General features: G+C 42.4%; 1 protein-coding gene across 5 annotated transcripts; it reads right to left on the bottom strand.

The window, feature by feature from the left end:
* Positions 1-3,069: 3,069 nt before the first annotated feature.
* On the bottom strand, positions 3,070-26,976 carry STAU1 (staufen double-stranded RNA binding protein 1). Of its 5 annotated transcripts, none has more exons than XM_018073960.1 (15): positions 26,908-26,976; positions 22,137-22,413; positions 21,076-21,200; positions 20,040-20,196; positions 18,332-18,470; positions 17,480-17,645; positions 12,668-12,766; positions 11,101-11,331; positions 10,403-10,546; positions 9,699-9,845; positions 8,843-8,915; positions 7,113-7,432; positions 6,310-6,432; positions 4,761-4,846; positions 3,070-4,061 (listed from the first exon to the last, which is right to left on the bottom strand). In XM_018073960.1, exons 2-15 carry the CDS (start codon positions 22,327-22,329, stop codon positions 3,974-3,976), a joined length of 2,091 nt encoding a protein of 696 aa, XP_017929449.1. In that variant the 5' UTR covers positions 22,330-22,413; positions 26,908-26,976; the 3' UTR covers positions 3,070-3,973. The 5 variants fall into 5 exon arrangements, with proteins under 5 accessions (XP_017929449.1, XP_008919918.1, XP_017929452.1 ...); XM_008921670.2 differs by having other exon boundaries at positions 11,101-11,313; XM_018073963.1 differs by lacking the exon at positions 26,908-26,976 and adding an exon at positions 23,435-23,454.

Raw genomic sequence — 26,976 nt, 5'->3', positions numbered from 1 at the left:
GAGCTGAACAGCCCTGAGTGCTGCAGGAAGCTGCTTTGGTCCAGACTAGCTCAGAATCATGTAATTGCTCCACGCTTCGGGTTTTTCTGTTTGTAAAACACACACAGATTCTGCCAAGGCTCGAGAGGGTGTGAGAAGGGTGACTTGTCCTGTGGTGCTTCACAAACCAGCACCTTGGCACCAGGTCCTACCATCTCATCAAGGATTCGGTGACCTGACTGAGCTGGTTGGGAGGTGAGAGCATCTCGAGAGAGACCTGCGGAAGGGGCAGGTCAGGGATGGTGCTTGAAACATGATGAAAGCAGGAAAAGGCACCTGATCAGTTTGTTGGCTGATTTGCAAAATACAGCCAAGGCTCTGCAAATCTGCCTGGGGCAGCCACGGGAGGTGTTTTAGATGCTCTGAAAGATAAGCCTGCCTTGTTTTACTTGTCCAGTAGTATCTACAGGCACATCCTGCAGGGACATAAATGGGCCTTACAGGATGTTTGGCAGAAACTGCTTAATTCAGGTACTGTTAAAATGCTTTTTCCAGATTAAGTGTGTTTGTAGGCAACTAATTCTTGAAAGCAGCCTATCAAACAGGACTTGTGGAATAAATCTCAATGCCATTAATCCAAGTTCCAGAACACCAAAAGATGAAAAGACAATCACAGGAAGGACATTTTAAAGAAGATTACAGGGAAAACTAATCTTGTTATACTGCAAACCCATGTCACATGCACAGTGCAAAAAGGAACTGTAAACATGATTTGTGTTGACTAGCTTGGCAAGGAAGGGAAAGTGAGAAGGTCTGGGGTACTCAATAGCTGCAGCAGAGCTTAGTATTGTATTTATTTGATTTCACTGCGTTTTATTCTCCATGGCAAAACCAAGTGGAAAATGTCTTTAGCAAGATGAGTTCTTCAGCTCAGTCAGGGCTCGTTAGACTCAGGAAGTTCCTCAAGAGGCAGCAAAAGTCTCTCCAGTCCCAGTTCTCCCCACTGTTTCCTTGCAGTGGGAACTCTGGTGTGGGCACCTCGGGACAGAGCAGCAGCCTGTGCCCTGCAGCTCCTCCCCAGAGCATCAGCCCGGCCTGGGCACAGGGTGGGCACTGCTGGCACCTCCTGCCCCGTGTCCCTCTGCCTGCTCTGGGCGAGTCCCATGGCAGCAGAGCCCCTGCCCAGCCTCATGGGCATGCCCAGGGTGAGGGTAAAAGGCTAAAAGGCCCATGGGTGTTTTTGAAAGTACCACAGCTTGAGACAAACGTGTTTGTATTCCCTGCCAGCCCTCACAGGGGCTGTGGCAGCATCTCCTGAACCCCAACACGAGTGTGAGCACACGGGCTGTACCAACAGGGTGTTGACAGTGACCACCAGGACTGCCTGCTTTGGGAGCAATGATCTCCCTTCTGGGCTGACAAAGGCATTTAAACATAACAGATTGTCTTTTGTTTGGAAATAACAAACACAAGTGGAAGAACAGGGTGAAAGCATTAAAAGCTCTGTGGAGAACAGGTTCCTGCATCATTAACATGGGACTTTTAAAATCTAAACTATCCTCTATTAGCAGGCTGCTAAAAATACTGTGAAAGTGGAAGTGGGAGAATGAGTAAAGTTTAAAAGCACTATAATGTGTCATTTTTAATCAAAGACAATTTTGTTTCCTTAGGATCCTGCTAGTGCTATACAAAATAATTTGTTTCATCAAATAATAAAATGAACTCTTGTATAAGTATTATAAGCAGCAAACAACCATGGGGTTGCTTCACAAAAGACTAGTGAAGTGGTATCCACACACCTCATCCCTGCCTGCAGTTAGGCACTTGTGGAACCTCCACCATTTGTCTTTATAGAGTAGGAGGGAAATAAAACTATTTCTGACTTTGATCAGTGGGTTGAAACAGAATTTTGGTTTGATCCTTAGGTAACAGAATAGTTGCCAAGTACAGCTCCATTTAATTCTGTTGCATATGTTACTAAACTTTGACTGGGGAATTAAGAATAACAACCCTGCTGACTCCAGAGTCCTTTCAGGTGTGATTTGTCCAAAAGAAGGGTCAGTTGTCTATATCCTAAACCAAAACAACAGCAACAACAAGTTCTGGGAATGTATTTTAATATTCTGTAACAAGTGTTTCTGTGGATCCAGGGACAATAACAGGCTATAGTCCCATCCAAGGAGAAAACTCCTCAGCAGCAGCAGGTGCAGGTGGGGAGAGCATTCCCACCGCTGTCAGCATGCTCCCTTTCCAATAGGAATTGTTTGGTAAGGACTTTCTCAGTTGGAAGAATTTGCAATACAAAGCCTCAGCCTAGCAAGTTTCTTTTAATTTTTAAATGTACAGCATTTTAGTTCTACAAATGTAAAAATAAAAAAAAATAAAACCAAAAAAAACTTTATTTTTTTTTTTGCTCATCATGATCAAACCCAACGTGATTCAATGCAATCTGGTCTGCAGTTCCTGTGGCCCGATTGCCTTGGATGATGCAAATACAACGGCCAAGACACGTAGCTCTAAGACAGCGCCTGCAGGAGCTGCTCTCTGTGGCACAGTCCCTGCGGGCGCTGAGTCCCTGCGGGCGCTGAGTCCCTGCGGGCGCTGAGTCCCTGCGGGCGCTGCACAGCGCAGGAACAGCTACAGGTCGCAGGTAAGGACACACCGAAGGAGACACGGACACGTGTCAGGTCTGGTTTGCAGCACTGCCCCCCAGTCACAAGGCAAGGCAAGGCTGGGACTCCAAGCAAACAAGGAAACTTCAAAGCAGAGACTTGAAGCAGTCCCACCCACTGGCCGTGCCAGGGTCCTCGTCTAAGCTGACTTTTAAGTTTCACTTAAAACTCCAGTTTAAGCTCCCATTAACAAAGCTGCACTAACACACTGTGGCACAAATAACAAACCGTAGCCACGTCACTTCGCATTCCCTTCCCTGCCAGGTCTGCACACCCTGCACGGCACGAGCAGGGACCCACCACAAGTTACTCCACAGCTTCACACACTGCCTGGACTAGAGCACAAGCATTACAAATCTATCAAAAGAAGCAGCCCCTGCGGTGGCATCACAAGAATAAATTAACCCAAAAAAAAAAAAAAATTTAGTATTACCATTTATTTGTGACAAACACTACGTTTTTACTTACATTCCATGGGGAGAAAAAATTCCAGCGTAAACAATGAACGGAAGCAGTACTGAACTCGCGCGGCTATCGTGCTGTACCTGGACCAAGGCAAACCTCATCGCGCACCCTCCGTGCGCAGGAACACAACATCAAAAGCAACACAGTTATATATAAACATAGGTAATTTTTTTCAGCCCTACATGGAGATGTAATTAAACAGTATAAAGCACTCAAGGAAAATCAATCTGCGGTTTTTATATGCACTACATTGAGATCATATCCTGTACTGTAGGAGCTGTGAGCCACCAACGCACAGTCCCCTAAAACACAGCTCAGAGATCACTGAAAGTCACGTTGCATTCGAGTTCCCCTACCCCACACTCAAGAAAACTAGAAATTAAACCAAAAATGATCAAACCAAGTTTAAAATTCCTAAAGTGTTTTAATTAACTCAACCATTGGATAATTAAGGTTGGTTTGCGAAAATATGGGACTTTTTAAAATGGTGGGACACAGCCTGTTTCCAGTGAAACGCTGCTATTCCAATAAAACCAAAATAACCACATACATGGATATGATCTTCCCAAGTTAGTTCACAGGTAACATGTCAGTCTCAGAAGACAAAGTTTCTAAACTGTGCTATTGTCCTAGATACAATTAAGAAACTTTTAAATGAAAAATTTATAGTGTCATTTCAATCAAAACAACATAATGAAACTAAAAATGTATCACTGTTTGAAGAAAAAGCAACAGTTATGATTTAGACACTACAGTAGGTTGTAGAGACTGTAGCACTCTAACAGTTAGGTTACATTAAGAGGAAGCATTTGATTTTCTCTGGTGCTTTCAGGTTTGGGTTCAGTCAAGAGCCTGTTTCAGGCAGTGCTGTCCAGTGTTTGTCCCAAAGGGTTTGCGCTCGCCGGTTTGAGGAGAGGGTCACTTTCCATTTCTTGTTTCACACATCTAAAATGAGAAAACACCTGTTACTTAGGAGACAAAACACTGTTTCCATGAATAAGATGCTTTAAATCAGATACAAAGAATTTGGGGTGCATATAACAATCAGTTGGTGCTTTGGGAATCCCACCACTGTTAATTTGAGAGCTTATCATCTCAATGAGAGACTCAACTTTCTCTCCCCCCAACCCATTCAAGGGACTAATTTACCACCCCTCCATGTTTCTGCTGGAAATGAGCTTTGAGCCCTGCACATCCCTTTCCATGTGAGACACAGGAGTGTGAGAGAGAGGAAGAGGGAGAGGAGCAGCTCAAACCCCGAACGCTGAGTGCCACTACACAGCCACACTCCTGATAGAGAAATGGGAAAGGGCAGCTCAGCAGAGGGAGGCCAGAACTGCCAGGGGTCAGAGCTGTCACCCTGGGCTGGGGTCACCCACTGCTGGGGTCACCCACTGCTGGGGTCACACCTGTCACGTGTCACCCACTGTTGGGGTCACAGCCACCACACTTCACACCCACTCACTCCTGTCACATGAAAAATGCCAATCTTGATCATCCAACCCTCCTGGTCCTGCTGGAGGGCCAACAGCCCCCAGCATTTTAACTTTTCTGGTCAAGAAAACCCCTCACATGTTATTTGCCTACAGACCCTCACAGGGTTAACTTGCATCAGTGCAAGGGAAGTCAGTGGGTCCCACTCACACAGACATTGGTCCATTTCCTGTCCTTGGCATCTCTGTGGTTTGTTGGTCCAACTCAGACAGCAACTTTAAAATATTCAGTGCAGCCTAAAGAGAAGAGAGAGCACTCATCAATTCAGCCTCAGGCCAGTTCAGTAATTTAGTGAAAGCACTCACTTCAACCAACCAAATGTTCTAATTTTGGTGATATATTTTTTAAGATGCATATTTATGGTGGAAAATGCAATGGGGTAGAATTTCATCTTGCTTCATTAACCAGTGGGATGGTGCTGTGACTGGGGGATTCCCACAGCACTTGTTTCAGCAGTGGGGGAAAATTAACACACAGGACTAGGAACAGCAAGAAAAAAGGCACTAAACTAGTAACTGCTCAAACTGTGCAGAGCTTAAGAGAAAGGACAGAAAAATACACAGAACCAAAAAGTCCCCTGCCAAAAAAGAAAGCAAGTTACACAAGACTCAAAAATACAGCACAGGTAGGCACACATGACTCTTTAACAGGGCCAGTGTGACATGGCCCAGGCCAAGGTCAGTCCCCTCCTTTGACATTTTTTTTCAACTTCATTCAGACCAATTTCAGGTGCAGTTTTCCAGCATGTCCCTGACTCTGGCAGGTGCCTCAGTGACAGATGAACCCTGACCAGAGGAAGGGGCTCATGATTTAAGATCCAAACCAGCTGCCCTTTCCTCTTCTCCCTCCTGCCCTAACCCCTGTGCTCGGTCTGACAGGAGCTCTGCACAGCAGGACATAGAATGAGCATGAAAATATAAGTGACAAAGATCAAACAATCAAATTATATAAAATAGAAAAGTACGGCAACAGTTTTTAGTACAAAAATGAGTAAACTCGGGTTTCCTAAGTGTATTCACATATTGGAAACGATTCCTTCAGGCTGCACTGGGGTCACCTCTGGAGTCCAGAAGAACAAGAACAGTCCCTCCAAATGGGAGCAGACTGGGAACATCCTGTCAGCTCCACCTGAAGTCTTTTATAGCCAAAGTCCCCTGCAGCTTTCAGTCTGGCAGGCTCATTCTTTCACAAAGAAATATTGCAGCCACTGTTAACAAAGGATCTTATTTATAAAGGGAGCTGAACAGATTTAGAGTGTCTCCTGCTATCCACTGCTGAACTGCATTTCTTCCACTTGGGATTCCACTCCAGCAGGAAGTCTGGGAACGTGAACCCAACTATCACAGTTCCCAGTGAAACATCAGCCCATTCTGATATAATAGGAAAATAAGCTGGAGATGCTCTTATGTTTTATAAGTTCCTTTTTGTACATTTACCATCATGTGCTCATGCAAATAATATCAAGATGAAGCAAATGTGCTTTTTGTAGACCAAATGTGCTTTTTGAGCACACGTTGGGCAGATTAGATTATTTAGATTCTGATATTATTAATCATTATTTCAGCAACCTGTGAAATACTAGACAAGAATTAGCCAGGGAGCTGTACAGCATCCAAGTCCTTGCTCCCAGCAGTTATATAAGCCTTGGTCTTCCCTCAGGGAAGGTCCAAGAGCAGCATTTCAGCAATGTTCATCATACCATGTCATGGCAAGACTCCACATCCTTTCCAATCCCATGGCTGATCAGTGGTGGCTGAGAGGAACAGTTTATAAGAGATACAAACTCGTTCTTGTTATTTTTTGGAAAGTCTTTATATTCAACCTGAAGAAAAGAGAAGGATTTAATTCTTTTCAGTTAACCAAGTACAGGAAGTGTATCACAATTGCTACAGATTATTTGCCCATATATGAAGCTGAGCCTTTGTCCTCATCATTCTGTCAGTCAGAACCACTCTCACTGAAGTTTAATTTCACTTAAAATGTTTTTAAGTACTCACAGGAGCTCTGCAAGCCTCTTGAATGAAAGTGGCTACTTAATAATGACCTTTATTCTGAATACTGCTATCTGCATTTCAAATTTCTATATTATGCTTTTTAATCCACCGAGCACCAAACATAGGAAAATGCACAGCCTACAGCAAATGTTAGTGTATGAAAGATTAGTGAAAGAACCTGATTTCAGATCAGCCAAGTTCAGGTGCCCACTGTGTTCCTACACTGGGACAATTTTCAGAAAATGCACTTTGATTTTGTTCTTCCAAGACCTCAGAGTAGCACTGAATCAGGGCTGAGGGTGGCCCAGAAACGCACATTTGAAAACTAAATAAAAAAGCTGTAAAGTTCAGTACATGTCACAGGTAAAGTAAAACTTTTACATGAATTTCAGCGGAACAAGCAGCCTCAGAACACATCAGTCACCGTCAGAACTAAAAAGCTTTAGAACAAACAGGTTGGGCCAGCTTGGAGAGCTCCGGCAGAAATCTCACAGAGCTGAACATTTACCTGGATTCCTTGAACGTTGGAGAGATAGTCCAGCTGCTCGGAGGGCCTGGTCAGGGGTCCGTGGGGGACGTGGCCTGAGGAGTTGCTGCTCTTCAATATGGTCTCGGCAGTGGGAGAGGTGCCCCCGTAGAGCAGCTCCCGGGCGATCATCGCCGTCACCGTCGCCTTGGCAGGGTTGGGAGCTGCCCGGCTGAACTCTTTGGTGTGGTGTCCTTGGTTGGCTCCTACAGCCTGGGCAACCTCAGGGACCATGGGAAGAATTCCAGCAGGAAGCTGCTGATGGCTGAGATAAGGCATCCGAAACTCATCTTCTTTATTACCTGCGAGGGGAGAGGTGCTCACTGCAGAGCCGCTGTCTGGGAGCCCTCCCGCCCGCACAGGCAGCAAGAGCCACTTGGGAAAAAATAATTTGTTTCAAGTCTCTTTCAAACTATCAACAAACTTGGTGAGCCCAATCAAGGCTTCAGCATCACTGAGACACAGTTACTGAGTTACTGACTCTGGGCAACACCTGCTCCTGCCAAAGGAGCCCCTTTACCTCCAGGAGCAGTTTCTCCAGGTCAGTCAAGCCCACAGACACCTCCGACAGCTGCAACCACATTCTAGATCGATCTTTTGCTTTCAGAATTTTTTATTTCATCATTTAAAACTGTAGGAGCAAATAATGAAACCACAGAATGGCCAGAGCCACTGTTAAATAATGTAAAGAGAGTGGCAGATAGTCCACAAAGGTTAAACTATGTATTGTGTGAACAAGCAGGGAGGAAAGGTAAAATGGAACATTAGCACAGTGTGAAGAGGCAAGACTTGACTGTTTACAGCAAACATCCAGCCACAGCCAATTGATAGCAATTTACTGACATTATGGCATAAGATAGATTAAAGAGGGATAAGAACAGCTTTCCAAAGGGAACTCATACAGAGCTGTGGGGGAAAATTGCAGGTGTGCTCAAAAAAGGTGGAGAAGACAGGGCTACTGAAATAAACTGAGGAGTCACTTATGGCAGAGCAGACAAATGAAGTTCTGCAGGACTGAGCTGTTTCAAGTCTAAGCATGAAAACCAAAAATGTGTAGATGGAAGAAAGCAGGGACAACAAAATCTGAATAGGAAGTCAGGAAGTTTACTCAAGATCTTCTGGGTGCAGTAAAATATTACTAAAGTCCAAGTCAATCTCAGCTATTTATAATTTAAGCAGCAGTTATACTTAAACACATAAAGCACCTGAAACATGCTCTCCAGAACAGAAACCTGTGGTGATAGACAGACTTCCCACACCGAGTCCTCCCACCAGCTGACATTCCAGAAAGCAATGCCTGGACACGGGTGGCCAGGTTTGGGGTGTTTTAGTTCCAGCCTGTCACCTGGGTGTGACCCCTATAACCATCCACTGCCTGAAACAAGTGCAGGCACAGCCCCTGCTCTGTCATCAGAGACCAGGCACAGACAGAGGTGGTTCTGGACAAGGCCATTCCTTCTCGCTCCACCTCTGTTTAGGATGACCAGTTCCAGTTAGTGCTGACACCCTTTCTCTATCCCAAGAAAAAGGGCCTCGGGAGGAATAAACTCTTTGGACTTTGAACAGAACCTTCCCAAGGGCTCCATTTAGTTTGCAAGGCAGCAGCTGCACAGCCCTGCTCGTCCCAGAGTGCTCAGTGGCACTGCTGGGGACACGGGGAACAGATCTGAGCCCCCCACCAGGGCCATGCTGCTTTCACCCAGGTTACTCACTGGCTGGAGTCTCTTCAGAGCCCGGCTCAAAGAAGGTGACTTTTCTTCCATCACCTGGTTTCTTCACTGGGGTCTTAAAAATAAAAGGAAAAGAACTCAAACTCACAGTATCCCTTTAAAATTCACACCACCACCCCCAAGTTTTAAAGTTTTCAAGATGCAGGTGATCTGACCAGCCAAAATTTTACTGAAGAAATTATTATTCAAAAATCTCAATTATTACATCACTACCGAGAAAAGTTCAGTGATTCTTATTCACTGAAGGACTAAAACTATCCACAGTCCAGAGAAGTGGTATTAGGAACACTCATACTCAGAAACAGATACCAGAATAAAGCCAGTTAAACTGCTGTTAGTTATTGGTACTGCTGAGGAGAGCACACTGGACACATATGAGCACATACATGAAAAGGAGAAAACTAACCCCAGATGCGCTGTCTGAACTCCCTGGTAACATCTGCTGAATCCCCAGCAGAGCACAAGGCTCCTTCCCTGCTCAGGGACCCACCAGAGAGACCTGTAACAAACTTCCCACTGCAACTGGTGACAAGGCTGTATAAAATTATTGCTACCAGAATCCTGAAACCCTCAGGTCTGCAAGTTTCTAACACCAACACATCAATTATCACAGGTTCTGAGCCATTCCATAAAGCAGAAATGCATTCCTTTAGCCTTCTGATCACTTTGATTTACTTGAAAAACCAAACACTTAACGTGTCCAAAGCACACTATTTGTCAGAGAACAGTCCCCTCAACACAACTGTTTCCTGGCTAGGGCAGAGAGCACGAATTTCCCACCCTTATCAGCCCAGCCTTTGCTGCAGCATTAAGGAGCCATTGGCTCCTCAAGACTCACCTTCTCTTCTGTCTTTAATGCTGGTTTTGGAGGTTGAGGTTGAGGGACTTTAAAACCTAAGATTTCCAACATATTTTCAGCTGCATTGCGTTTAGCAACCTTTTTGTTTGTGCCCATTCCTTCAGCTGTGTGTACACCAACTTTCACCTGGGCAGAAGAGGAAGAAAAACCAAATCAATTCCTAAGCAGTAGTGAAGGAATTCCCTTACAAGTGATCTGTGTCTCTGGCAGGCCTGGAGTCACAAAATCATTCTAGTGGATCATTGTTCTAAAGAAGTTGTGATTTATTATCAATGTCATTGGCCTTCAAGCACAAAATACCCAAACAAAGCACACAAACAGCTGTATTTCATCATCTCACCTTGGGTACCCAGGTTAGTGTTAATGAATCCTATTTTACAAAAAATAAGCAGCTCAGTATCTCTTAACAGAATATTAATGTTCCTGTTAATTAAAACATCAGGTAGTTACAACATAGACTTCTGGTGCCCTATGCAATTTTGTTCTTAAACCTGACTCAGATTACTTTTCCTGAACCTTTATCTCCCGTGAATATAATTCATTAGATATTTTGTTAAATCATGTCATGGAAATCTGGCTGTAATCCTGTTAAATCTCTCTGTCATCATGACAACCTGATTACCATAAGAAAAAACCAAAGAGATCCCAGCCAGGCACCAAATCTGTGCAGTGAACACACCAACCTGCATCACGAACTCCCTGCGCCGGGGCAGCCCACGTTCTGTGATCAGCATGTACTCAGGCTCCTTCTCCTTCTTGGCCTGCTGTATCTGGGCAAGTCTGCTAATGGGATTCATTCCTTGACCATATTCTGGACTTGTTTGCAGCTACGTAGAACAATGTTTAGGAAATAAGCCAAAATTTGTGACTGTTTGGTTCAATAGACAAAATGCAGTGTGCCACTGAATTCACTCATCTCTGGAATTTAAAAATACTGAAATAAAAGCTGCTTAATGAAACAGTGTCACAGCCAAAGGGAAATACTCAATTTATTTGGCTCTGCTGTCACACTTGACCACATGTAACCTACCCCTGCTAATAGCTTTACAAGTTCTAATCCTGCTATATTAGGAGGGGCAGGCTTGCAGAGAATTTGCACGAGCAAAATCAAGCAAAATCCGAAGCTGTAAAGTCTGAGGCTTGAAAGTCAGAGCTTGATTTTTATGTGCCAGTCATTCCTGTATAAGGTTTCTCCTTCATCCTGAATTTACTGATAAATGCTATGAGAGTGGTGTCAGAACCCCGTTAGAGTGGGAACAAAGTACCAGTTCATTTGTGCTGGCAAAGACTGAGCAGCTCAAGAGAGTTTATAATTGACTCAGAAAAGCCTCTCCCCTGATGACTATTTGCACAGTCAAATTTCCAACCTTTTGTCTCTTACCTTCACTATTGATTTTGTTTTCTTTTTGATTCGTGGCTTCATTTTCTCAACCGTAGGAAGGGGTGGCAATTTTTTCAGTTCTTCTAGGACTGCTATTGCAGCATTTTTCTTTGAGATCTTCTTGCTCTTTCCTTCACCTTCACCCATGAATTCTCCAACTGACACCTTGGTTACAAAACTCTTCATATGGGGAGGACCACTTTCCTTGGTCACCTGTTTCAGAGGGAAAAACTGAGTGAAAGCGTGATAAACACTTATTAAAAATGGTAGGGCACATTGGTTATAGCAAACTTCTCTCAAGAACTACGGATAAAGAGATTTTAGATTCTCATACAATCCAAAAAGTAAATCATACTCACTCTAATAACATCATCCCACCCAAATAAGCACATACTTTTAAAAGATCAGATGCAGCAAGCAGTAAACAGTATTTACATGTAAGTCATTAACCCATTTTACTTAATTTACTGATTTACTTTTTCAGTATTGAAATATGACTGTTCTATTTTATCAGTGTGTACTTCCCCATAGGTAACATCACCTCATTAAATATATCATGGTACAGTAATAAAACATTACAGAGAAAGCAATTCCTTAGCATCCAGCATTTTAGTTCAGAAATTCTGATCTCTGAACTCTGGAGTTCTGAAAAATTCTCGAGACATCTAAGAGACAGCTGCCCACTACAGATTTAGTCTTTTAACTCCATTCACATCACATCATACTTCAAAATATCCATATAGTCAAAAAGTAAGAATTAATTCAGAGCTTCCACCCACAGTGTATTTTTACCAGTGATGCTCAGGCTAATCTGCAATAATTGAAAGTTTCATGTAAAATTTCATACAATGGTTTCAGAAGCAATTCAGTTACACATAACTGCATTTTCTTACTATAATAATTCAGATAGTTGACTTAAACGTTACTCTGCCAGCTCAGGAAAGCAGCACAATAAATTAATATTTTAGTGAAACAGAGATGCTCCTGTGGAAGCTCCTGATTTAAGATAACTGAAATGATCAAGGAGGGGCAAAGAGGCAGCAAGCAGCCAGGCCAAAGGGAAAGGAAAGTCAGATGCACATGAGGTCACCCCATGGCAAGAAAAGAAACCTACTTGTGAGATTCTGCACCTCAAGGGTGGTCCAGATCAGTGCTTAGTTAAGCAAATACTTCCATCCTTGTCTTTCAGAGTGAGCTCTACTCTTTTGCCTTGATTCTGCACTTCCATGTTCTAACCATTAATGGGGGGTTATGTTTTGGTTCTTCACTGTAAAACTGATTTTTCAAAAAGCTTGGAAAAAAGATTGCACAGACAACCACAGCATGGCTGTTCACTCATGTGATGATTTTAGGGCATGAATTTGTGAACAGGTGGATTTTCCTTTTTCTTCCCTTTGCCATATAAACTCTGAGACAATCAGGGTGTCTATCAAAGGTAAAAGTGTATTCACAACTAACAAGACACGTTAAAAGTCAGTTGTTTGGGTTTATCTAGGAGAGACTCAACTTAATGTGTACCCTTAATACTCTAATAAAAACAAATCTAGAGCTTGTAAAATAAACATACCTCAAAATTCACAGGCAAGTTCCTTTTAAGTGCAATCTCAAAAACTTGGCTTATTTCAGATTTATTGAGATTTTCATCATCTGGTTCTTTTCCGTTAACCTAAAAGAAGCATACTCTATTTAAAATAAAGATCCTATTAAATTGAATTTTATCCATTCAACCACTTTACTGAACTCTCCAAATTTTAAGTACTCTAACCTTTACTGCCATGTTATGTGAATGTGGAGAAATGCAGCCCACATACTACAGAACTGAAACTTAAGAAGCTCATTAAGGTGTATGTGTAAAAGCTTGCAAACCTTCATATTTTCATGTGCTCGTTACAGGAAAGAACAAATGGAATAAGGGCCAATAGGTTTAAAAATGTGTTTATAAAAAACCAAATTGAAGTGTTAAATGAACTGATTTCCAAATGGAAGTACCTTTATGAAATACAGTTTTCATATACTGATTGGACATTTGCAACAAAAGCACTAAGACAGTATCAGGTAAGAGAAAGGGCAGGAAAAATAAAGATCTGAGAGTGGGACCAATGTGAATGAGGGATGGGTGACCAGCCCCTGGCACAGTCCTGTCTTATCACATGCTCCCTTGTAAGTGCTTCACCTACAGCTTTTTTCTCATCTGAAGAACATCCTACCAGGAACTTGCCCTAAATCAAATGGTGTCCATCTCTAGCAGTGCCAGTGAAGCTTTTACCACAGGCACTTCTACGTATCTCCAGGTAAAACTTTGATTGTGATTTCAAAAACATCTTCACTGATGCTGGGATCAACATGAACTAAGAGGCAACAGCAACAGAGAAATTTTAGGACTAAGTGTCCAGCAGTGCTATTGGAAAGATTATGATAAAGATGAACAGCAACAATTTCACCAATTATATCATGCCACAATAATAGTTATGCAATCAGGTAATAAAAATGATTTCAATACATTATTGGAGAAGCAGCAGAAGAGCTGAGCTAGAGAGCTCTCTGGATTAAAACCAGTTTGATGGCAGCAAGCATCCCCTATGGCTGCTATTAATGAGTCGGTTTAAAACATGAAGGATTTTTTATCCCAGCCCTTAAAACAGCCTCTTCCCATCTCAGACAAAAAACCAAAATAGTAAAATTAATCTAAGGTTTTCACTTGTCCCACTGTCCCAGCAGATTTCACACTGTTCTCATGGGCTGACCTTGTATGTCAGGTTGGAGTGGCAGGAGAGCACTCAGAGCACAATGTCCTCCTACAAGAGCAGCCCCTGACAGGTGTGATCCCAGAGCCACAGCAGTCCCAGGCTGTGTGTGGAGGTGTCACAGGGCAGGGGCAGCTCTGAACACAGAGCCCACAGGGGACAGCAGCCCCTGCAGCATCCCCCCAGCCCCTCACCCTTCCCAGTATGAGGCAGAACTGGCAAAGCCCAGACTGAACACACAAGTCAAAGCCTTGATTTCAAATGCAACTGGTAAGTTCAGCAGGAATAGCAGCAGAAGGAATATCTGAACCCCCTAAGGCCATGTTCACTCCACCCTGGGGGTTCCAGGGGGAGTCTGTCACTGCCCTCACTGACAAACATGGGCACAACGACTTCAATTACAAATATTTTTCCAGTTCTTGTAGTTTTATGTATATTTTAGTTTTTCAAATCCCAACATTTTTCTTTACTACGATGACCCAGACTTCTCTTTATTGGATTAAATTTTGCCATTTAACAGTCTCTCAAGAGAATACAAATAAATAGAACAGAATTATTTGTTCTATTATGCTGTATGTTCTTGACATATTCCAAGCCTATGCACAGTGCAAAACACAGGTTCTTTTCTTCAATACCTTTATCTAAAAAGAGTAAATTAACAGTAAAATAACAATTAACAGTCTTTAGCTATTTTACTGGTTATTTTGCCTCTAGTTCAGTTCTGGATCAGTTTATTTTATAAATCAAAACTAATCATACACACATGCTCTCTCCCTTTCCTTGCACATCTCCAGGCAGATGATGGCTCAGGTTTGCTTTTGAAGTAGTTTGCATGTGTGCATAGACTAAACTCTCCAAGGAATCTGTGCCTCTAAATCAGGACAAGACCTCAAATACTAGCATTTACCACTCCTAGCTCTCATCACATTGTTCAAACCCATCTCTAACAAGTGAAAACCAGTCACAAAAGGAAACAAAAGCCATATTAAAACATCCCAAGCCAGTTACACAAATACTATACTCCGTTAGGAGGGATTTGACCCCTTCCAGAACTCCTTCCATGTGCCCTTCCTCAAGACTCCCTGTGAGCCAATGCTGCACCCCTGGGAAGGTGCTGAGCAGAACTGCCCTGATCAACCACAGCCCCAGCCTGAGTCTGGGGCTTGGTCCAGCTGAAGGCTAATATTATTACACTTTTTTCCTGCCACTTGCTTCTACATTTGCAGCCCAAGAAGGTGTGGGAAATGGTCATTCTTACCCTTAAAGTCTAATCATTTTATTCAATGATATCTTCTTAGAATCACAGGACTGTTTAGGTTGGAAAAGACCTTTGAGATCATTAAGCCCAACTGTTATTAATCACTGAATATTTTCTAATTTAAAAATACAAGAGTAAAATCGCATAAAAACAAACATTTGTGTTGAAAAATAATAATAAAAAAAATGTACAAAATTACCCACCCTCAAAACACAAGAGTTCAAACTTCAGAATATTCTGTTTACACAAACACACACACAAACAGAACACACAGAAATAACTACATTTAAAAAGATAATTACTGGCAACATCAAATGATTGGTAGGAAGTATCAGGATTATATCTGCTTGTGAAACCCTAATTTGCCTCCCTTGTATACAGGCATTTTAATAGCATCTCTCATGACCTCACACTCCTGTATCCTTCCAGATGCTTTTCTCACTGGATGCAGGAATGAACAGGGCTCACTTAGCACCAAAACCTTCCTTATTTTACCTTCATCTTGTCTAGTACAAAATGCTGATACAGAAACAATTCCCTCAGACATTTCTAAAACTACAATATCTGAAAGCCACAAGTATTAATGAATTTAAGTACCAAACTTTAAATGAAAACCTGATTTATCCGAGTGCTTGTTATAAACCAGCACCCCCTGTTCCAAGGCCTGCTCTCCTCTCCCTAAGCTGCATTTCCTACTGTTCCTTTTGCAGACTAAATCAAACATAAATTGAAAAACAAAATCACAAATGCAGGTTTCTCAGGGTTCAGACACCATTCAGGTCCTGTTTTATTAAGAAAATAATTCTCCCTTCTTGCAATCTCCCTTTACCCCTGGATTCACAGCCCTCATGCCAAACAAGACATCCCACAGAACAGGGGATGTGGTCATGGAAAACAGGGGCAGAGCTTGTTCTGAAGACCTCACATTACCCACCTTTTAAACACAACTCTATACATTTCCAGAAAGTCACCTGCACAGAAGCATTTCTAAAACAGGGAACAGAAAACAATCCAGTGACATGTGAGCCCATGACTTCCTGCAGAGCTGCTCCCTGGGTCTGGCACAGACCTGGGCTCCCTGAAGGGCAAAACAGCTGATGAGAGCAGGTTGTCTTTTACAGGGTGGGTGCAAAGAGAGAATGTTCTGCACCACTGGCACAGAACAACAATAACTCTGGAATTTGGGGTTCCCTGCATTGAAGGGGCACATCCTCCTCTGCCTTGGCCTCTCCTGCACAAAGCCCAGCTGGCCCCTGCCCACACTCTGCCTATCCCAGTTCAGATTCCAGTGCAGAGCTCACCCCCACTCTCTCAGTTCCCGTTCCCAGCACCACTCCCTTCTCCCCAACAGCATCTGTAATCCCTAATGGCCTCCATCATTCAATAAACTGCGTTCCCTTACCCAAACCACCTCCCCCAGTACCTCCCAGGCCTCTTCCTGAGCCAGTGCTTTTGCCCAATTACCTGGCAATGCTCTCTCTCACACACACCCTCGGAGTTAACTCCGAGTCCCTTGGCTTCACACCACATGTCCTCAAGCCTCTTGCTCTGCCATTCCTGGTAGCTTCCAGCTATTTTTATTTTCTCAGTCTGAGACCCCTTGTTACCTTCTTGCCCAATTCTTCATTTTCCTTCTTTCTCAGCACACAGCCAGACTCCATGTTCAGCAAGTTCTCCCACTCCCCACATTGCAAGTTACTAGTTCTGTCTTTGGCCAAGGCAGCCAACACACAGGGAGCTGTGCAGGCTCTCAGCCAGCCCAGGAGCTGAGTGACTCCTGTGCCCACAGTGAGACCTGCTGCCTAAAGCCACTTAACAAAAAAACACCAAAAAAAAGCAATAACAGGGTATTGGAATGCAAAGTGCTGGGCAGCCATAAATATATGAAGGGATACAAATCGAGTTCCTATATTCATATCAAAATGTGTGTATGAGTTTACTACTTCCATGAACTTCCTGCTCTTCTAGAACTCCCGTGGTTCTTTCCAAAATCATGTAGGAATTTTGCCCAGGAAGTAAAATCCATGTCTGATTTTTATGTTGCCCATTTATACACATCTTCAGAAGTTTGTGCATGATCTGTACCTGGTTAGATATTAATTCCTATCTATGCTTCCAGTGCTCATATCTGACAGAGGTCTAGAGCATTGCTGTGAAAAAATATGACAGTAAAAGAATTAACAAAGCTTCATCTGGGAAAACTCTAGTTCCATAGAAATTTATGCTTTAAATCAGTGTTGACATAAAAAGGTACCCCACTACTGCACAGAATTAAATTTCCCAACTGTCCTCTTCCTCTCAATAAGGAAAAAATTCTACAATAATATCTCAGTTTATCTTAGCCATTTATGCTTAAAACACTAAGACTAATTCCCACCTCTGGTTTCTCAGGCAAGGGCTCATTCTGCAGAACTTTCAGTGCTTTAGCAGCTGCATCATGTTTAGCAGCTTGTCTTGTTCTTCCTTTCCCATGAAACTGCTGCCCTCCAATTGAAAGCTCCACTTGATAAAGTAAGGGCCCGACAGGAAAAGGGTAAAAGTACCTGCAAAGGGAGAGGTAAATAAGAAGGTTTGGTCTAAAAAGTAAACAGACACCTATGTTAGATGTGGGTGAATCTCCTGGATACCAGTAACCATTACTTGGCACTGAAGCATTAGCATTAAAAAGCCACATCTTGATTTGGAGTCTAAACGAATTTAGGGAGAAATCTTTGAAGGAAATATCAACATTCCTTGTTTTACAATAGGAATACATTTCTGACCAAGTACAACACCAAGACAACATAACTGCATTTTTATAGACTTGCCAGGCCAGTCAGTTTTGAATTCTACGTTTCTATGCCCATATAAAATTCTTTAAACTGAAGCTTTAATTTAAATAGTTTCAGAAAGAACATCAAATTGTTTTCTTCACTTTTGCTTTTGCACAGAAAGGGAATGCAAGAAATATTTAGGTATTTGCTTAGTGAAGCTGGCTATGCCTGAGTGCCCTCAAAAACACTTCAACATTTGGCCCAGCTCCCTTGCAATACAATAAACCACTGGAAATAAGACAAATTACAGACATTAGTGGGTGTCCTTCTCCAACCCTCTGGCCTCATAAGCTGGCTCTGCTTCAGCTGAGCGTCCCTCTGAGGGTGACACAGCCAGTCTTAGGAGGCAACACCAGAGCCTGGGGAGGTGAGAGCAGGGGTTCCAGGGCAGGAGGCTCCCAACCCCGTGCACGTACCGTGGGGGGTAGGTGCCACCCCGCATGGTGTAGTTGTAGGTGGATCTCATCCCCGTGTACGGATCGATGGGCTTGTACATGGGCTTCTTCCCCAGCTTCATGCACAGGGCATTCAACTCCACTGTGGGGGTTACACTGTCTGAAGGAAAAGGAACAGGAAGGGTTGGCCAGCTGTCCCAAGGAACAGAGACAACCTAAGCTCTTATGCTGTCTCACAGCACGGAAAAATGAGCTTAAGTTTCGCCACACGCAATATCCGAAATGACTGAATTCCAAACAGAACTGCTAATGAACACAAAGAGAATAAGTCTATCTGATGTACACTAAATCAGCATTTGTGACAAATCCTGTTACAAAAAAGTGCATTTGCTGGGGCCTTGTTTTGGTTTTATTTTGTTTTGGTTTTTTGGTTTTTTTTTTTTATTTTGCTTTAAATTTCTAAAGTTGCTAATTTACTTATGTTCACAGCATATCTAACAATGTGGTCTGCAGAAAAGAAGCTCCTCTTCTACAAAAAGTCCTTTTAAATTACCAGATATGCTACATTCCTTCTGTGTCTCTTGTTTACTGAGAATCAAATATTTCTCTGTACTCAATGACCTAAGAATGGTTTCTATGACTCCTCACTTTGAAATTGCAACTGGCCTTGGCAAAAGGCAGGTAAATTGCCACTGAGAGCTAAAATATTTCTCTCAGTATCATGGGGATGAAGAACTGACTCCCTGTCCATTCTCACTGGAGAAAGGAGTCAGTAAGTGTCATTCTGTCTGTCTTTCTGGCTCAGAAATCAGTGTGTACTGCTGTACAAGGAGGTTGGTGTAAGGCAATTGCCAAAACAAAACTAAATTATGGAACAGGTGCACAGACAAAATAAGTTACTGCTAGTTTCAGTATTTTCACTGCTGACTGTACAAAGTCTTTCTAAAGAAGGAATTTAGGTGATAGCAAACACAGCTGAACACACGGATGCTGTCCCAGGCTCTGGACTGCAGGGACTGAGTTACACTCACGTGCAACCGAGATGTGAAGACAGTATTACAGAATTTGACATCTTAAACAGGTCTTAGGAGCAACCTTAGTAACATAAGAAATTCACTAAACATAACAAACTACAACTTAGATGCTTTCATCCAAATCAATATATATTTATCTTTAAAGAAGTACAAATTAAGCAAATTCCAATGTTCTGATCCAATCTCCCACATTATTTTTTTTTTTAAATTAAACATTTCCAAAAAATATTTATTGTCCAGCTTTTGAATTATTCTTCAGAATTATGTAACACATTCATCTGCCCACACAAAAGATTATTCTTTGCTATGACCAAAATTCCTCATATGAGGGTTTTTTTCCTTCTTTTTTTAATTAGTGGGTTTTTTTTAGGATTAGGATAAACATCTTTTCCAGGATTTCCCTAAGTGTTACAATACAAAACAGTAAGTCAAGCAGCAGGTTTTTCAATCCTGAATGATTTGATGGAAAAAACTGCACATTTAATTTGCTTCTGTGATGATATTTACCATGTCACCTACAACAACAATAGACTAAATCAAGATGAAGTTCTCACAAGACCTGGCAACTGCCATTGTTAAATAGGCAGAATCACAGTTTTTATTCATCCTGATGCAACTTTAATACATACCAAAAGCAGAAAGGTGTATTCTCCCTATGCACACTTTTTTTTAAAGCAGTTTGTTGTGGCATGTACCTGGATTCTTGCCTTCACTACGGGAGGGACGAGCCGTAGGCTTGGGGAATTTTGTCCCTTCCAAAGCTTTGGCAGCTGCTGCGTGTTGCGCTTTTTTAATACTAGTTCCTTCAGCTTCCCAGTGCTGGTCCCCAAGAGTCAGCTGCACTGTAAACACCTCAAAACCAGAGACAGGAACTTTGTTAGGAGCTGCTTCAGAATTCACACAATTTATGAGACCCTCTCACCCAAAACAATGAGCCTTTCAGTGGATGCACAAGTTGAGAATACGGTAATTCAAGCTCTCCTTAACTCCCATGTCATCTCCAGATTTCCAACACGTTGGGCACCAACAGGATTTCCCTGATGACTGAACTAAGAATTTCACACCAACTGTAGCTGGCAACTCTCCTGCATGAGATCAGACAGGCTAAAAACCCCAAGCACCACATGTGGAGAGGTGACAGCCCCGGGAGAGCTGCTGTGCCCACACCGCTGAACAGCAGCCTGGAAGCTACCATTCTGTGTGCCACGTAACTCCACTCCTGCTTTAATACTCTGAAGGGTTTTTTAAAGGTATTTTTCAGCAGTCTGAAGACAGTTAAGTTCACATTGAAGCATAAAAGCTTCTACATGCTCACAGGTGAACACAAGTCTATTTGATTACAAGCAAAGTATGTGGGATTAGGCAGGATATACATCGCCCGAAATTTTGACAAATTAATCAGACAAACGGCAAGCCAAGGTCTCCCTGGTAATTTACTTAATTAATTCCAATCAGAATGAAAACACAATCGAACAGATGCTCTGACTGTTATTTTTTGTACATGCCAGCTTGCCTCCTTCGCACCTTGGAGCTCAAGGGACACTTTGGGAAACCAGCTGTTCAGTCCCCCAGTAACAGCTCCACACTGCCCTACTGTCAGTACTCCAGGGGCTTCCCATTCCTCTCCATGACTCTGGATTACCTTGCACCAAGAGCACACACTTGGCCTTTCCACTCGTGGAAGTGAAAGAGTACGAGTGGCAGCAACAGGAAACCCGTATGAAGATTTACCTTGGAGTGAGCTGGACCTTGCTCACTCAAAAGCTTATACTCGGGCTGAATCTTGTTGAAACGGGCTAACTCATTCACAAGACACATGGGGGTTTTCTCTTTGGGGTTTGCCATGTTTGAAGGAGCTGAAAGATTACATAAAATCGGATAAATGAACAGGTAACTGTGAACTCTACTATCGATTTCAATTAAAAAAAAGAAATCTCATGGCTTAGCATCTAGTTGCCTGCAATACACCACTTCCCAGCAAGGATCTGCTGGAATAGCCAGCTCTGATCACTGGTCAAAGTGGTAACAATCTCCTGACCTTCAGAATTTCCAAGCAATGCTGATGCCTAAAAGGAGCATCATTAAATTCAACATTCTAACACAAGCCAGAAGTAGGGAGTTAGAATTCCCACATTCAGACGGTATCTTATGTGGTACATTTCAAGGAGCAAATCTTCTAAGTACCTATCAGGGTCATTTGCCTTGAATAATTTCAAAAGGTCAGTTAATTTCTTTTTCCTAATCCTATTTTGCCCTATTAGCTATTTTTTATTTATTACCTTTTATTTGCTCTACTGTATTTTGTCAGCATAAAATATTTATCATTAAACTGGTCATAAAGGAACTAGAAATAATAGAACTAAACAAACTATTTCAAACAAACCTTTTTACATTTAAAACAAGCTATTGGTAAAAAAGATGGATAGCAATGTGTCAAGAATTAAACGTCATGCAATTTAAAATATTCTTTACTATTACAAACTTATCAACTAATTATTAGAACTTGGTGGAAAAGTATGCTTCTACCTGTCTCAAACAGATTTCATTCTATAGGGAGAGAGAATAACAAGCTACTGCAGTTGGATAAATATTATTTTTAAAGTATGTGTAGGTGTAAGACATCAGAAGTATATTGTGCCTATATACTATATATATATAGTGTATATATATATGCCTATATACTCTATATATTATATAGGCATATATATATGTGTGTGTATATACACACATATGCCTACATAGAGAGACTATAAACACTAAGAATATATACAGTTATTGACAGTTATTCTTACCTGCAGCTGCATTGGTGGATGTAACTGAAGCAGAGGGCAAAGCAGAGTTTTGGATAGGTCTGCCTGCATTTTCAGAGGGCAAAGAACTGGTAGTAGAAGGAATACTCAAAGGCTGTGAAAGAGCTGGGGTTTTATTCAATATTTGGCTCCCTGCAAGGGCAGCAGAAGGATTCTGAATCTGAACTTGAGACATGTTCACTTCCAACCAGAGCAGATTACTGTAGGGAAACAGCTTTGAACGCAGACAAACTCCGTGTGGGGAAGACAAATTGCTGACCTAAAACATAAAGATGAAAAAAAGATTATGCCAAATATTTAGCATTCTCTAACAATCTACTGAAATTATTCCTCCATCAGCAAAAGGAGAAGTGTTCCACCATCCACTGCTCCCATTTTGTCTGCAGTAAGTCACTCACACATCCAGTTTTAACAGCAGTTCCATCTATACACCCTGTCGTGTAAGCTTAACACCCCTTGCATTTATAAAAGAGTAGTATAGAAGCTTTATTTATGCTTGTTCATTACTGTCTATGTCTTTTCCTCACCACTGAATCCACTTACAAAGCAAATCCAGTTACCTACACGCATAGCCACTGCTTATACTCTGAACAAAGTGTATAAGTTTCCATGGACAAATGACATTTCATGCATTCTTCCATTCGAAGCTGAACTTTTCCACTTGGAGGGCAAGCAATAAATGCAGTCTTTACAAAACAACTATTTTAGAGCATGCATCCTTTAGCTATAATCATAAGAGTTTTCCCCTGGATACCAAGTATGCTGAGCCACTTCTGAGGGGAATGAGCTGGTGTGCAGCAGGAAATGCTGCAGTGGCTCTGGCTGGGAAAAGTAAAGGTGCAAGAGATCATAAACTGTGTCAGCTACATGTATTCTGAAGGTTACTTCTATTTAAGTCAGGACATGCCTCAGTCACAGTTCAAGCATCAATTTAGAGTCACTTGGCCTTGCAGCACTATAAACAAGTGTTGGAAGTGCTCAGGGGCATCTATGGCCATGTAGGAAAACCCCCTCAGAGCGCCAGGGGCACCCCAGTCCGTGTGCAGGGCTGTGACAGACCCTTCCTCCACTGACAAATTAGTATTAGATTTCTCTTACACATGGATGCAACATTATCTTCATGCTCAGCCAGTGGAACCTAAATAGACACGAACAGGTCAGCTGCCCATATCCACTTACGAGCCACGTATCAATTTATTTGTTAAAAATACATTTTACAGCCAAGTAAATCCATTTTACACACAAAGGCACTGGCACATGCACACATACTGGTCACCTACAGATTTGATTAGGGCAGCAAGCAGAGGTTCATTCTTTCATAATTGATAGGTGAAAAGGAGAAATCACTGCTCCAGCTACCACCAGGGAGCTATTAGTGGCAACACAACTCCACTAGTGCTCTGTGAGCTTCAAATTCTGAACCTGTGAATGGACTTCCAAATGTGAGAGGAGCAGCAGTGAGTCAGAGGGAAGTTTTTAGCTAGTTACTGACAAAAAAAGCCTGTGAGGGGACCCTAGATTAATACATTCATGGGTAGAAAGATTTAATTATTTATTAGATAAGAGGTAAGAAGCTACTGGGAAACAACAGATACAGTAACAAATCTACCATCTGGAATATTTTTATTTTGGAAAAAAAATCATAAACATGTCAGACTTATCATATTACCACCTGGATAACTTTGTTTTTACTAGAGAGCAAAAATAGTTCAGATCTCATCAGTCCAGAAAACACATATGTAGATTATAGTCAAAACAAATCCTATATTGGACTATGAAATTTGCAGCAGCTACACACTGGGTGCATTATAACTATGAGTGTGGTATTAGGAAATCTGCCTAAAGGAAATCCAAGAAATCCTAATACAAAGAGGAAGAGTATTTAGAATAAGACTCCAGGGTAATAACTCTATAATCACTAAGTTTCATTCCCACAAGCATCACTAGAAACACTGAAAATTTTCAAACATAACACAACAATAATAATTTCCTGGGAAAGACTATAACAAAGTCTGGCAGTGTAATAAAAAAAGTGAATTCTCCTTTCCAAGTAACTGAACTTACAGTTTCTAACCCACATGTTTCAAGAAGACGCCACCGAAAGTTGTTATTTTGAAGTCAGGAACATCAGGATGTTTCAGATCATGCTGGAAAGGAAGTCTGGCATTCCTTTCAAAAACTGTCTCCAAGCAGTTTGCTTTTACAGCAAGGCACTACCCTTCCCATACCTGCCATCGCCTGGTTTTAGGGAGGCGGGTTTCAGAGCACTTAGGTGAGAGTGGTTTCCAGTCAGACGATGCAGAGAGGAGCACTATGCAATCCCCAGGAATTTTCTTTCCCAAGGAGAGAAGTCCCTGACAAGGACAGCACAGTTTGCTTTCTCTATTTAGGGCCGAGTCCCTGAGAAGCTCAGACACAGGTCAGACACTGCCCAGCTCCCAGCAGGACTCACAGCCTGCGGTGCTTGGCCTGGGACAGCTCCTCTGCAAACACCTCCAGGACACAATTCAGCCCTTATCCACCAAAACCTGTGGGGACTTGAGCTCACATCCTACTGCCTCAGACAATAAGGGTTTGGAATCTGCTCCAGTTAGGAGCAGACTTGAGCTGTGCACATCTGCGCACCAGACCAGAGAACTGCAGTGTCCATAGTCCAGACCTGCTCAGGGCAGAGCCCACGTGCCCAACCCAGCAAAGCGGCCGCTCGGTCACACCCGCACAGGCTGCAGGGGCCTGGGGAAGGGCTGGAAGCACCTCTCACTGGGAACCACCATGACCCTCCCACAGACTCCCAATCAAATGGAAAAGCCATTCAGCCCTCACGGACCCTCTGGGAATCCAAAAGGCACCCAGGCTCTCCAGGAACCAAGCGCTGAGAGTGAAGCCCAGCTCGGTTGGGCACCTGCCCGATGTCCCAGTGCCACCCACTGTGCAGAACACACACCCCCAGTGCAGGCACAGCCAGGCTTTGAGGAGCAAAACCACCCCAGCAACACCTGGCTCTGCAGCCAGGAACTCAGGGAGAAAGAACAGAGGTTCAACAGGATCCTGTGAGTGCTCCTTCCCAGGACTGCAAACGGCAGAGGCAGGAAAAGCTGCACTGCCTAACAAACACAAAAGGTAAGGAATCAGTCAGCCCCACCCTTACTGGGAACAAACACCTGGAAGCTGTAGCAGACACTGCTGTTAAGGGTTATCCCCAGCACATCCAGTACCTGGCCACACCAGGCTTTCACCACAGCTGAACAGAAACTTGTTATCAGGGAGGGAATGGAATTGTAATGAAAATAGAACTTTTCCAATAAATGTATCATTTTTAACCTAAGAAAATGTAATGCTTGTTTCTACAGAAATTGCTACCTCATCATCATGTTTCTCACTCCTTCACCAACCTCACCTTCCAACACTGAGATCAAAAGTTGCCTCTGCACCCTGTAAGTTATCACCAATTCAGAACTATTTCAGAGTTGAATACACTGAATTCAGACAGAACCAAGGCAAAGTAGGCATTAAAACCATCTTGTGAAACACTGATATTCCACTTTACAAATTTCTGACAATTTCAGACACTAGAAAGTAGCTTACAAGGTTATACCTTCCAAGATTATATATACAAATAACTATTACACTTTCTTTTTAAAAACACTTAGCTCACATTTTGGCAAGTAACCTCAAAGAACAGTCTGACAAAACAAACGAGTTTAGTTTGTATTTTTCAGCTACCTGTGAAGTTGATGCTGTAGTTGATTTGTGGGAAGTATTTCACTCAGGTAGAAGAACTCACTCTCCATTACTGCAGATTTAATTCCAGGTTATTTGGGGATTCTGAAAGGGTTTACAGTGCTTTTACACAGGAATATGCCCTTTACTCTGTAACAGGCTTATAAAATCCTAACTATCCAAGAAAAAAGCACCATACCTAGAAAGTTGAAGCTAACAACTCATAAAAACTGTTTCAGTGGTCAGAGGAACAAAGATGCCAGAATTCCAGGAGATTTTTCCCTGTAATCAGGGGTGAGCTGCTCCAAACTTTTGAAGACAAATACTGGTCTAAGTAACTGATCCCTACACAACACTTGAGGCATTGCTAGAACTCAAACCCACTCAACCATCCAAAGAGAGGGGAAAAGAACTAATGTTTCACTCACACCATCTGAGGCAGCAGCTAATCCCACAACTTGCTCCCTTCCCAGCCTCACTCAGTTACTTTTCCTTAACTCATCCAAGAGTATTTCAAATGTTCCCGAAACAGTGTTGCTCCAGAAGGTTCTCCTGGTGCTGTGGTGGCTGCCATCAAAGGACTCGGTGACCTATGGCCACTGCTCTACCTAGATGGATTTCCAGATGACAGAGGACTGCTCCCCACTTGTTTTCAGATTTTTATTTTCTTTTGGTGCATCAACGCCTGGAACGTTCCCAGAAATTCTGAATACATTAAAATGCAGAGTTCAGACATCACTAAGGTAACCAAAGAAATGCACAAAGATGTGAGCGTAGCCTCAGTCCACACAGTCAAAAAGAAATGAAAATCTTCCTGTATAAAAGCAAGAATACAGCATTTTCAGATAAAAGTTTTCTAAGGGCTTTTTTTGTGTTAGAATTCTCACAGGAATTGCAGATGGAAGCCAGAGGACCAAACAAAAAAACCAAAACACTTCTGTGGATAATCATGTTTTGCCACAACTTGTGTTTTCTTCAGTGTGATGTAAACAAAAGGTAAGAAACTTCAATGTTTTAAGTAAGTTTCCAGTACCTTTAGGAGATCCAGAGAGTGAAGATTTGGACTTAGTTCTGAATTGGATATTTATGGTGGAGAATGCCT

Source organism: Manacus vitellinus, unplaced genomic scaffold (assembly GCF_001715985.3).
Source record: "Manacus vitellinus isolate BGI_N305 unplaced genomic scaffold, ASM171598v3 scaffold_26_pilon, whole genome shotgun sequence".
Taxonomy (NCBI): Eukaryota; Metazoa; Chordata; class Aves; order Passeriformes; family Pipridae; genus Manacus; species Manacus vitellinus.
Note: the sequence above shows the minus strand (reverse complement) of the source record. Positions and strands in the feature narration are given on the sequence as shown.

What these genes read in the sequence shown, in the direction of transcription:
- STAU1 (XM_018073960.1), bottom strand. Translation starts at nt 22,329, where the DNA reads ATGTCTCAAGTTCAGATTCAGAATCCTTCTGCTGCCCTTGCAGGGAGC. An exon ending in CCTTGCCTGAGAAACCAGAG is followed by an intron (nt 12,767 to 17,479) that starts GTGGGAATTAGT and finishes TGCTTCTTTTAG; the next exon opens with GTTAACGGAAAAGAACCAGA. An exon ending in GGAAATGGACCAATGTCTGT is followed by an intron (nt 4,062 to 4,760) that starts GTGAGTGGGACC and finishes TTCTCATTTTAG; the next exon opens with ATGTGTGAAACAAGAAATGG.